The 12,746-nt window shown below is 40.4% G+C and overlaps 1 protein-coding gene across 1 annotated transcript; it reads left to right on the forward strand.

The window, feature by feature from the left end:
- Positions 1-8,002: 8,002 nt before the first annotated feature.
- On the forward strand, positions 8,003-12,403 carry LOC146989972 (putative gonadotropin-releasing hormone II receptor). The gene is made up of 3 exons (XM_085767079.1): positions 8,003-8,585; positions 11,137-11,341; positions 11,742-12,403. The coding sequence occupies exons 1-3, from the start codon at positions 8,037-8,039 to the stop codon at positions 12,248-12,250; spliced, it is 1,263 nt and encodes a 420-aa protein (XP_085623205.1). The 5' UTR covers positions 8,003-8,036; the 3' UTR covers positions 12,251-12,403.
- The last annotated feature ends 343 nt before the right edge of the window (positions 12,404-12,746 follow it).

Below are 12,746 nucleotides of genomic sequence, written 5' to 3' on the forward strand. Positions count from 1 at the left end.
ATTGCCATTAAAGGGCTGCACATGTGATGCTCATAATAATCAGTATTACATGGTTAATGCATTTCATCTCATGGCTCAGATGATATTTACACAACAGAGGACACCAGGCTGTAATCAGGAGGCACATGTGGACCTGAGACAATGACATAGATAATCAATATGACAAAACCAGAGGACACACTGCTCATACTCACAGAATATAAGTTAAATTTGGCACAACAGCTTCTTCATTTGGTCAAAAGGCCTGAGTTAGCCAGTGGGGACTGATTGCATGAGGCTGAGAAATACAGGAGTGGTTGTCTATAGCATCTAATATAATGGAAGCACAGTATATTAAACAACATACCAACCGGGGTAATAATTAGCTGAAAATGAAAACTGAAACATTTAATCCAGCGGTACTCAATAGGCGGCCCGCGGGCCGCATCCGGCCCGCCGAACCTTCCAATCAGGCCCGCGACTGAGTTCTACTAGTTTACATGTTACTGTATACTGTATTTCTCGGGCTCCGTGCGCCTGTAAGTCAAAGCGCTGGGACATGGAAACACGCGCAGAGCGTTTGTGTGTGCCTGTGAGGCCCTGCACTGGGATACAGAAACGCCGACGAACCCAAATCACCATGTGCGAGTGTTTGGGGAGCGGGCTGGACTGCAGGGTTTTCCCTGCCTGTCAGCAGAGCCCATGGGTGATTTTCACCGCCGTCTTGGTTCAACTGTGTGTGCATCATGCATGGGGGGCCGTTCAGATGAAGCGTCTTTTGCGCGCGCTCAAACCCATTCAATGTAGCCGCGCGTCATGCACGCTCACAACTCAAAGCCGTAGCCGCGCGCATTTGATGAGACGCAATTGTTTTTTCGTGCACGTCTGCTGCGCACAGCTGCACGACCTGCTTCTCCCCCGGTGTTGTGTCCCGGTTCCCTCGGCCTGTGTCTCTCCTACTGTTTCCCACTGAGCTCTGTCTCGTTTGAAAGGTGAAGGAAGCCCGTGTGTGGAAAGACGTCGCCTCCGAGATGTAGAATGTGTGTTATAGAAGAGAAACACACATTTCAGGACCAATGACTTGTATCCTCAGAACAGAGTCAGACATGTCCTGTGATGGTCAGGTCATATTTAAGCTGAAAATCACAGGGCATGTCTGAGGATACAAGTCAGCAGTGTAAAGCTCCAGCATGATATGTAAATGATGATATGATAATGTCAAGATTTTTCATATCATACAAAACACCATGAAGTGTATAAATAAAAATTATGTGCTTACAAGTAAAATAAAATTTTTTAAATTATCAGACGAAATAGGTGAATTTAATTTCAATCTAGGCCTATTTGAATGTGCGGCCCCCAAGGTGTCTGTTAAGAAAAATTCTGGCCCTTCGACAAATGTATTTGAGTACCCCTAAACCACTGCTTACTGTAAGTAATAACTGGTCATATCTGTTATTAAGTGACTTGTCCATTGACTGAGTACTCAGTACTTAATGTATGAGCTCTGATTCTGCCGGGAGGCTTCACATTACATGGGTCAGCCTGGATGATAGACAGTCAAGCACAACCTTTTTGCCATGTATTAGTAAAGGAAAAATCATTGGTGACCCATTTTGAAGGAAGACCACTCGGAACATTTTTGAGCATGCAGTCAATTGGAAAGAAGCCATATTTTGCTAATCTCCTTACCCTTCACTGCCTGTCAGAGGGTCAGACATTACATTCTAAACTGCCAGCAGGTAGATCTCAAGTTTACCTGTGGTATGCAGTATAATATGTAGAAATAATGTGGGATTTAACTTAAAATGTATTTCTTAACTTTTTCAGTTATCATTCATCATTGTACACTGACTAATTTTGTGGCAGCCCTGTAAAATTGGATTACACAGATGTAGGCCTACTTAGGTTGACCCAAAAAAGCAGCTACTATACCCACCCCTAAAACTGCTCAAAGTGGGTAGACCAAACAGAAAACAGATAAAAGGCTGATCACTTCCAATTAAACACTTCATTGCTTGAGCTTCACCTTAGATCACAGCTTCCAAAGAGGGAGCAGGAGAAACGTACAGTTTTTATTATATAAATATAATACAATGACGGTTAATAGTGCATCGAGGTAGATGCTTAGCAAAGCATAATATACAATATAAAAATTAAGAAAACAGCAATGATTGATCCTTAAGGATGTCAGAATATCTGGTGGACCTCCAGTCCACTTAAATGCAGTAGTATTTGTTATGGGCTAAGGAACCTCGCCCTGTCCTCACCGTTCATCTCTTGTGATTACACTTCAGTCTAAAATCTGTTTATGCTGAGTATGCTCTTAGTATCTTAGTGTGTGTCAGCTCAGCTTCCCATCAAGGTGACTCTGCTCCATCCGGGCTGAATGAACACTATCCAGTGCTCACTCACTGATGATCAATTATTGGATCAGCCCAACTCTTTACTTCTATGGACGTAGAGGTCACCTTTCTCACTGCTTTCAGGTGGAAAAAAAACAACAACATACAAAATGCTTTTGTACTGGTTTGACATTGACACAAGTCAGTTTGTGTGGCCACCAGTTAATATCCATTAGCTACATATCTTATGGCATTTCCATATGTAGACATATTACAGGTAACACTCAAAAGAAGCAATTTAATTGCTATTCCATTTGCACTATCTTACACTAATGCGACTGGTCACAGTTCACCAAAATTTAATTGTTTTATAAAATTTAATTTTGATGATATGATAGTGGTTATTTTCCCTGACACACCTGTTAAAAATACAAATTAGAGCACATAACTGATTGGTTTCTCTCATGTTATGATTTAAATATCTGTGCTAGGATGGTGCTGGTCACACACTGGTCTGGGCAGCACTGCACGAGTTTTACGGTTACACACATCTGATATCTTATGTAATCACACCACTTCAATTATCAGCTGACTTAATTGTCAGCACCTCTTATGTTCATAAAAAAAACAAAATAGCAACCGCACACTCAAAACACTGTGCATATATCAATTTATTGCAAGCTTTCTGTCATTGTAACCTTCTTCAGGCATGCCTTGCTATTTTGTTGTTTTCTACATTTCAAAGTTCATCTCCAGCACCTCTTCTAAGTATTTTGCCTACGGATGAGCGGTGGCCTTTTTCACAGCACCTCTTATGTTAAAATCCTTTTTCTTTTAAACATTTCTTCTAAATTCTGTTTCACTTAATTGATATGAAAAAAATCTTGAGGAAGGCCTTTGAGAAATTTGTAAAGGGAGGTTTTGTTAGGTGTTTGAACCCTGTATGATTTATATAGCTATTGACTATTGTCCTCCTCCTTGATTTTTTTTACGCAGTGTTGTAAATTTTGTAATAATGGCATAAGTATCGTGGAATAGTGTAAAATCATTGGCTGGGCTGATTATTGTATCACCCTTGCCCACCCTTGCACATGTCCTTGGGAACATGCATGAGACAAGCTAAACTGTTTGAGTGACAGGTGGATGCCTTCACCGTTGACAAGTTGTTCTGTGTCACCTCAGTTAATTTGAGTCCGTCAACGACCTCTCTGGCATGGTTGTGCTCTGGGTGATTTTTCATGCAAATAAAGAGAATATGAATATGTGCGGTACTGACTAACAGGACTTCAGGAAGTCTGTGCTCCTGCAAATCTGTAAAATTCAAGGTTTATTTTATTTAGAGTTAGCCTGCTAAGATGGCAACAGCAGAGCAGCCTACTATGAGCACAGAAACTGTGTTTTAGAAGTACTATTACAGAGGCTACAGGCTGTTTTTTTTGTTTCTTTCTTTTTTATCTGGCTTGATTTAACCTGCCAGAGCAAAACCAGTCAGTATAATATGGCAGCAAAACAAGAGTATATAACAGGTATCGACGTATTCTGATTGTTAGATAGACAAATGGGTTGACATGAGGACAGAGCCATCTACCACAGAGCAAACCAAAATGATGATTTTTTTTTTCTGCACTTATGCATTCATATATAATAAATCAACATAACGTAAAAACTGGTACACTCAGCATTCTCTTGGCTTCAGGAGAAAAAAAGAGATAGTTGGTTGCTGTCATCTGTTATATAAGCAGCAGGTCATGAGTCCAGGGTATGAAAAGGTAAGACAGAACCACCCTGGTCAAGTCGCATTTGTCTTATATTTTGGTGGGGGTTGGGGTGGGGGTTCAGGCAAGATTGCAGTGAAGCAATGAATGATAATAGTACTTAACCTCAATACAAGCAGCACAATTACTTGGATTACGCTGAAAATGAGTCTCTAATGTCTGTGGAGCTGGGAAGGTCACAGCTTGTTTGGACAATGGCCCAGAGTCTGACATCTGCACAAACTAAGAGCCAGCCCCGATCAGCTGCTCCATCACTATGCACAGCTGATAATCCACCACTGAAGAGAAGGGAGTGTGTGGCTATCAGGAAAGCAATGGCATCTCAGCAAAATATTTGTTTTCTCTTCTGAATGGTCAATGCCAAAATAGCACTAGAAATTAAGATATACTTCAGTGTAATTTCTAGCGATGTAAAAATAAATGATTGCAGTCACATCAAAGACTGCATCAATTGAATCTCTCATTTGAATTTCTAAAGAGAGTTTGGACCAGATACAGACCAGTGATTACAGTGCTGTTTAGCATCCCATTTGTATTTAATCTTTGAAAAGATAAATACTGCCCGTCATTATTATGTAACTGAATCAGCTGAATAGCATAGATGGTGATTTAATAAAAGTGAATAAATGTAAAATAATCCTCTTGTTTCTATACATTTAGCGAACATGATTGTTCTGTTTTACATTATGAGGGGCAACATAGGCTGGATGAAAAACTGATCCAGTACCATATGAATAATGGTGGTTTCTTACATGTATAACTATGACTTTAGCTCATGTTTTGCAACCGTCAGAGGTCTGATTGGAATGAGCAGATGCTTCTCTTTTCTCTGTTACAATCTGACACCTTATCATGCTGTTAAAATAATCACCATGGAACAGCAGTTTACGTCATGGCCTGATGGTTTGAATTCAGGTTATGACCTTTCTCACAATGTCATTCTGTCTCACCACCCTCTCTATTGTCTAATAGGCTGAGAGGAAAAATTAAATATTTCCCACTACGTGTTCCATTTATTCATTGGATTTAATTTAGCTCACTGTCAGGCAAAGCCCACGGTTTAAAAACTCCAACCCCAACTCCTCACAGTGGTATAATCCATTAAGTTTACCATTAAGTGGCTTTTTTATTCTCCTTTCCCCCTCCAGCGCCTATAAGAAAAGCTCACATAAGAGCTCTTTTGTCACTTCATATAAAGAGCTCAGATTACACCTCCATCACTGCTGACATAGTGAAGAAAACAGAGATGTCTATTAACTGTAATGTGCTGTATGGTGTCTTCACTCGAGGCTGGGGGGTAGTGCACCCTACATGTGTCAAAATAATTTGTGACCATCTCTATGTTACCACATAACATACGAGGAAGCATAGCTCTTCTGCTGTTAAATGCACAACAAAAACAACGTGCTTAAAGATTCTAAAATGCTCAGTAGCTGAGAAGAACAAGACATTCATGTTCGACTAGTTGAACATGAATGAACATGAACAGATTTATCATTGAAGGTTCTGTAAACAATAGTCACACTGGTCCACCATCAGACCAAAAGGACAGATGGCTGCAGCTGGCCTATAACCCTGTCCAAAAAATTGCGTCCACGTCACGCTGGTTCTTGTTTTTTTTGTTTTTTTACACTGGCTGATGATTTGATACGATTTATTTAGTTGTTTGTATTTGATTCACACAATGCTAATATAAGAATCACAACTACAAAGTTACCTTGTGCACATAAAAGCCAACGTATCTATCTCATCAGTTAGGCAGACTCTGAGAAGAAAAGCCAGCTGTGAGTCAGGCTAGAGCCCTCTACCAGCTCATAAGGCTCTGCATCTCTGTAAAGCCAGATCAGAGTTGTCTTCATGGTCCCACTATAAAAATGCTAAACATATAAGCGATGAGCAACCACTTCCTCCAGAAGTGCAGAAAATACATTTACACTAAGCTTAGAGCCACAGCTTTTGGAACTGTTGGGACAATAATAAGGAGATTAAATTCAGCTATTTATAAAAAGCATTGCTGTTACAATGAGTTTGATTTCTTGTGCAGTTACATGGGCAGGGTTGCTGTAAGATGTTTGGAGCACTTCAGGTACTGTATAGGCTACTGAATAGCCTGTCACACAAAGTAAAAGAAAATTTCTTCTTCTTTCTCATGGTTCAACCACCGCTCTAACATGCCATTCCCACCCAAAACCACAATGTCTGAGACACAGGTCTGACAAGATTTGACAAAATAAACCTTTGCATTAGTGGGACAAGTGGGGCCCACTATGTGTGATTTGACTGAAGCAAGAATTCAACATTCTGAGCTGAACATATGGAAGAAATTCAGTCATAATAGCAAAACGGAAATGTTGTATGAGGCCACATACTGGTTTACTTTGGGACAAATATGATGATATGATATGGATAGCTTAAATTGTGCATAAGTGCTGTATCTGAAAGAACAATAACTAAATCAGACCTAGTGCGTGTCCTTTAAATACTGTAGTACATCCATTCTGTTAAATTCCATATCAGACACAAGCATCTGGAGCTGGAGGGGAACCATCTTTTCTAAAGATTCTTTCCATTATTTGCATGTTTGCAAATGAAAAACAGATGTAAGACTGGAAAAGGTAGAGGTGAACAGAGCAGAACAAGAAAATAAAGTTTTTAAGGTTTCATTGGCACATAATAAATACCACAGAGGGGGACTAAATAAGCATTATCCACATTTAATGCATTCATTCTCATGCTACAGCGCTACAGATTAAATTAATCTATTAAATGTAATATCTAGCCTAGTTTTTGTGGACACTCATCGAAGCAAGTTTAGTTTAGTCTTGAGGAAATATCCAATAACGTAAGGACAGGGATGTTTCTATAGGCTACGCTGACTCTGGCGGGGATAAGATTAGAAAAAGAAAAGAAAAAACAACAACAACAAAGTGTGACTCCTGTCTCCTGAGATGCCCGCGTGGTCGCGCCTACACGGAGACTGACGCGCACGTCGCAGGGGGCGCGCATGCTACATAACGCATGTGAAAGAGGCTGAGTGAAGTCAAGCTGCGGGGGAAGACCGGACCCTCTCCTCCAGACCGACTGACGGACTCTCTGGAAAGTCATCAGCCACCAGTCCAGCAGGGAGATGGAGCCGCGCAAAGAGGATTTCACATTGTTTGATGGTGGAAATACTAATACACGGGAGTTTATGTACGTAAGTCTTATTATGCTGCATCTAGTCTGTGTGCTTATACGTGTCTTTTATTTTATTGTCTAAACAGAACAACATTAAATAGTCTTTACTTTAGGGTGAGTTTTCCCCTTTTAATCAAGGGTCATGACATTAGACTATTACTATTTAGACTAGCACTACCTTCTATTCATTTAATTTGACAGTAGCTGCAGAGATTAAAAAACCTCATTGTGCATAATTGAAGCCATTATAGTTTTTTGTTTGTTTTTCACTACTTTGACACTTGCAGAATTATGCTTTTTTTTAAATAGAAAAGTTTGTGTTCTACATACCAGGATAAGGTTTCCTGAAAAATGTCTTTAATCCATTTAGCCCACTTGTTTAGTCAGATAAGAGGATATTATCTTCAGGGTATAATTAAACAGATGGGTTATGGGATTGTCAGGTGTTGCTGTTGGTGTTGCTGTGTATTCAGCAGCCCGAGCCCCCTCCTTACTTGCACATCAGGGGCTTTGTTGGAGGCAATCATAGCATCATTCCACCCCAGTGAGCATCAGAGATATGCACCCTACCCAGCAGACTGATCCTCTTTGTCTGCCACTGTGTTACTCACAGAACTAGTCTTCTTATGGAAATCCACAGATGAATATTTTAGATCGACTGCATAGAGATGACTGGTTGATCCATTTTTGCCCTTATCTCCCCTTTGCAACACCATGCAGCCATGCAACAAGATGCTGACTCCTTGGTGAGGGTCAGAAAATGAACGCCTCCTCATGCTGTGCTCCTCCATCCATCATGTATCAGCAGAGTGCCAGATTTGACCTCAATGCCAGCTGTGACTGGCTGGCTCCCTACTGTAACTGGACATCGCCGGACACGCCACTGCAGCTGCCTACCTTTTCCGTAGCAGCTAAAGTCAGAGTGATCATTACCTTTATCCTGTGTGGCATCTCCACTTTCTGCAATTTGGCCGTGCTCTGGGCAGCCAACGGCCACAAGCGCAAATCGCACGTCAGAGTGCTGATAATCAATTTGACTGTGGCCGATCTCTTGGTTACCTTCATCGTGATGCCCGTGGACGCTGTGTGGAACATCACTGTGCAGTGGCTGGCCGGGGACGTGGCATGCAGATTCTTGATGTTCCTCAAACTACAGGCAATGTACTCCTGTGCCTTTGTCACAGTGGTGATTAGTCTGGACAGACAGTCGGCTATCCTCAACCCTCTGGGAATTAGCATGGCACGCAAAAGGAACAGGGTCATGTTGATGGTAGCGTGGACTATGAGCGCCTTGTTCTCAGTCCCTCAGGTAAGGCCAGGTGAAGCTCGTATGACAGGTTGGGTGATTACAGCATACAGACACTAACAGCTTAGAGGAAAGTGAATCATAGTGGAGCACTGCATTACAAAATGGAAAGAACTGATCTCTGTCTTTTGTGTGAGTCTTTTCTTAAAATGAGCAGGTAGCTATAGGTCTTTATTCCTGCCAGTAGATAATTTGATCTACATACATTATTCAGTCTCATAATGCTAAAGGGAATTATAATTATAAGTTTCACATTTACATGAAAGTATTTCATATGTGTGTTTCATCATTCTTTTTTTGTTTACATCTCTGTGCATTTACATACATGTGGAGAATTCTTGAGACTTTGATGCAGGAAAACCTTGCTGCACGATTAAGGGGCCACTAGACAGTCTCTGTGTCGGGGATTAGTGGCTCTATCATTGAGTAACACAAGGATGGGAATTCCTAATCCTGCCAGCGTAGATGTTTCAGTGTAACCATTAAGATATTTGGCTGCATAGCACGTAACACTGTTGATCATGTTATGAAAGAACAGCAGATGTGTGGCAATACGGTGCAATCCATTCAATACGCAGACCTTTGATAATGATTCTTCAAAGGGCTGCATCACGACAGTTACAGTTTAAATCTAAAATATGTGTGCATGACAGATTAATGCAAATACAAGACTGAAATTATTGCATGATAGACAATGATGTCTAATTCACATTGGATTATGGGAAATTACCATGGACATTTTTGATCATTTTTAGACACATTACAGACAAAACACAGTGACAATGGCCACCGAAATACATATCCAAGTTTGAAGCAATGAGCTTGTAGTCAAAATCACTCATCTCATCTCACTGCTGGTACTGTAATTACTGAAGCTAACTTTAGCTCATTACAAAACAGTTGCTTTCTGACTTGTCAATGTCAACAAATTAAGTCATTTTAAAACAGGGTCTTAAATCAACAGGTCCTGCAACCTAAACGGCCATATACTATTATGGCATTTATTGAGATGGTTTTTCTTTTACTTTGTGTGACAGACATTTATAATAGGTAGGTGTATGCACAAACACAGGCAGACATCTTGCCACTCTGTGTTTACAGCTGCTTGGGAACTATAGGGAAACAGAGTACTGCTTTCAATAAGACCTGGCTCTGTTACAGCAAATACACTCATTTCACCATATTTCACTATTACCAAAATGGGCAGACAAATAACTAAACAGTAGAAACCCAGAGCAGAGCATTTAAACGACAGAAACACAGGGCAGTAAGTCAACATGCAGTAATGCCATAATTTAACAAAGTAAATGGAAAAAAACTGCTTCATAGAGAAATACTGGTCAATTATACCAGTCAGCAGAGAGGATTTAAAATAAAGACCCGAATTTGATACAAACCTACCTAAGTCTGTTGCCTTTTTTAAAGGCCTCAGACATGTTTTGGGGAAATTCAGTGGTTGACAACAAGCAATTCACTGCATAAGAGACAAAATAAGAACCACAGTGTTCTGTCCGACTTTCTCTCTGATTGAGTGATTGGTTAGTCAATAGCTGGTTGTAGCAGCAGCAGACCAGCAGTTTGTCAATAGGTTTAAAGTGCTTAAATGCTTCAAACTACTGATCTCAGCAGAATGCAATTAGATTCAATGATTTCAGTTGATTGCAGTACTTTTAAAATTTGTCCTCAATCTGCCACATTGAGTATACGTGGTCCAGCTAAATACGTTCTACGCTTTGACCTAGTTTTCTTTGCAGGAGAACTGTTTCTCTTGAATATACATAACAGATAATAATATGCGAATAATTGAGAATTAAGGAATTTGTCCCAGGCAAAAAAGCTGTATCCTCACCAGCTGGTGATCTTCATAGAAGACAAATTAAGAAACTAAAGTGTGGAAATGGGTCTAGTAATATGGTGAAGAAGAAACAGACAGATTGCTTGTTATATAACCCTGGCTGCTCTTAGGATAAAGGCTACTCAAGACAGTGATTCTCACTTTACTTTTCACCTTTTCAGTGTATTCTCACTTTAAATATAGAAGGTATTGTAAGAGTATAGCAGAGAAGAGAACACAACTGAAATTGGTGTTAGGACGGGACAAACCAATGTGTTTGGAAAAGGCTGTCACTGGTAATGAGTTTAGCTGTGGGTGCTGAAGTATAACTGTAACAAATGCATTAAACAGCAGGCTAGAGCTGCACTATCAGGACCCGTTTCTACACAGCAAAGGAAATTTCACATGATGATGCTGTATTAGAGAGTTCTTGGCCTAAGTGATACTATGATAGTCAACAGTCTGTTAGGTGTCAAGTGTCAAAATCAAACCTGTAAAATCCTTTAGTTTTGTTTCATGATGAGTATGCATAACTGAACTGCATTGACTTTGGATGTCAATGAATGCAACCTACATGAACATAATTCTGAGGGATACTGGGCTATTTAGTCAATTCACTATGATGCTTTAATTTTTACATATTGCCCAACTAGGATAAATAAAATACTATAGTTGCCAATGAAAAGGTATCATAATATAATTTCATTTCTTACTCCACAGATGTTCATTTTCCACAACGTGACCATCACGTATCCAGCCAACTTCACTCAGTGCACCACGCGGGGGAGTTTTGTCACTCACTGGCAGGAAACTGCTTACAATATGTTTACTTTTTGCTGCCTCTTCCTGCTGCCGCTGGTCATAATGATTGTCTGCTACACCAGGATCTTCATCCAGATTTCAAAACGGATGACAATGAAGAGCTGTAAGTTCTCTGCTGAGGCTGGGGTTTGTTTCAGGACAAGTGGATCTGGAAAGGACCTAAATTCTACTCACTTTTTTAAAACAAAGGGTTTAATGTCACTATTCACATTGTATAAATTGTAGATGCCCTTGTCTTTGTTGAATACAAAACAAGTGAAAATGATCCTGTGAAAATATGAAAATTCTCAGTCCACAGAGAAATGTAAACAGCCAGAGCCTTTGCTCTTCTGATTGACTTACCAACCTGTTATTAGAACAGCTCCAGAGAGAGGCCTGAGAGGTTCTTAAAATCACAAATATCTTGTGTAACTGTGGTGTAAAATATGAGACCTTAAGGATATTACTATGTATGCTTACATCCCAGCTATCCACTGACACCTGACTCCTTTTCTCCTCTCTAGTGTCCTCCAACGAGCCACATCTACGTTGTTCAAAGAACAACATCCCCAAAGCGAGAATGAGAACTCTGAAAATGAGCATCGTCATAGTGACAGGCTTCATAGTCTGCTGGACTCCATACTACCTGTTGGGATTGTGGTACTGGTTCTTCCCAGATGACCTAGAGGGAAAAGTCTCTCACTCCCTCACCCACATCCTGTTTATCTTTGGTCTTTTCAATGCCTGCCTGGACCCCATCATCTATGGCCTGTTCACTATACGCTTCCGCAAGGGACTTAGGAGCTGCACACGCAAAGCTACAGAATTGTCAGACAAGGAAAGTAACACAGTGATAACAGAGTCTTTGAAATGTACTGCTGCTGCTTTGCCCTCTAAAAGAGGAATGGCCACTGGTGGAAATGACAGCAACTGTGAACGGGCTGAGCAAAAATCCACTGACGACAGGTGTCTGACTGTGTTTAGTCAAGGAGAAGGACAACCACGCTACTTCAGCACTGAGAGCACAATGTGATGAAAAAACAAATAGGAACTTACAGAACTGGTTAAAGTATTTCACATTCCACTATAATCTGTTGGCTGGAAATATTTATAGCCTATTCAATAGCATCTAACATGCATGTGTAGACTAAGTCTAAAAATATAAAATGTCCCTCACTTTCTAGACCAGTGGGTTTGTTTCCAGATGTGTTTTTATGTGTGAAGTGCTTGAGGCCGCCCATCTCACTTCGAAGGTTATATAACACCTTTATGAACATAGTAAAATGTGGTGAGGAGCTGTTTTATGGTTTGTGCTTTGTGTAACTGTCTATTTTGAGACAAGTCAGCTATATACATTATAAACCCACCATACTCTGTTGAAAGCTCCAGGGTATAGAGGGTTAATAGAAAACTGATTGTCAGGTTACACAACAGTGTTTCTTGTGTTGTGTACTTGGCTACACACTGCCTGCAGGTTTAGAAGGAGGTCTCAAATTACTGTTGGGGTTACTTACCGAGGTTGCAATTTT

The sequence above is a fragment of the Trachurus japonicus genome, chromosome 3 (assembly GCF_045865225.1).
Source record: "Trachurus japonicus isolate A0001 chromosome 3, Traja_1.0".
Classification (NCBI taxonomy): domain Eukaryota; kingdom Metazoa; phylum Chordata; class Actinopteri; order Carangiformes; family Carangidae; genus Trachurus; species Trachurus japonicus.

Excerpts from the sequence above, each read along its gene's own strand:
- LOC146989972 (XM_085767079.1), top strand. The coding sequence starts at position 8,037 with ATGAACGCCTCCTCATGCTGTGCTCCTCCATCCATCATGTATCAGCAG. Across the intron at positions 8,586-11,136 it reads CCTTGTTCTCAGTCCCTCAG|ATGTTCATTTTCCACAACGT; the intron begins GTAAGGCCAGGT and ends CTTACTCCACAG. Across the intron at positions 11,342-11,741 it reads ACGGATGACAATGAAGAGCT|TGTCCTCCAACGAGCCACAT; the intron begins GTAAGTTCTCTG and ends TCTCCTCTCTAG.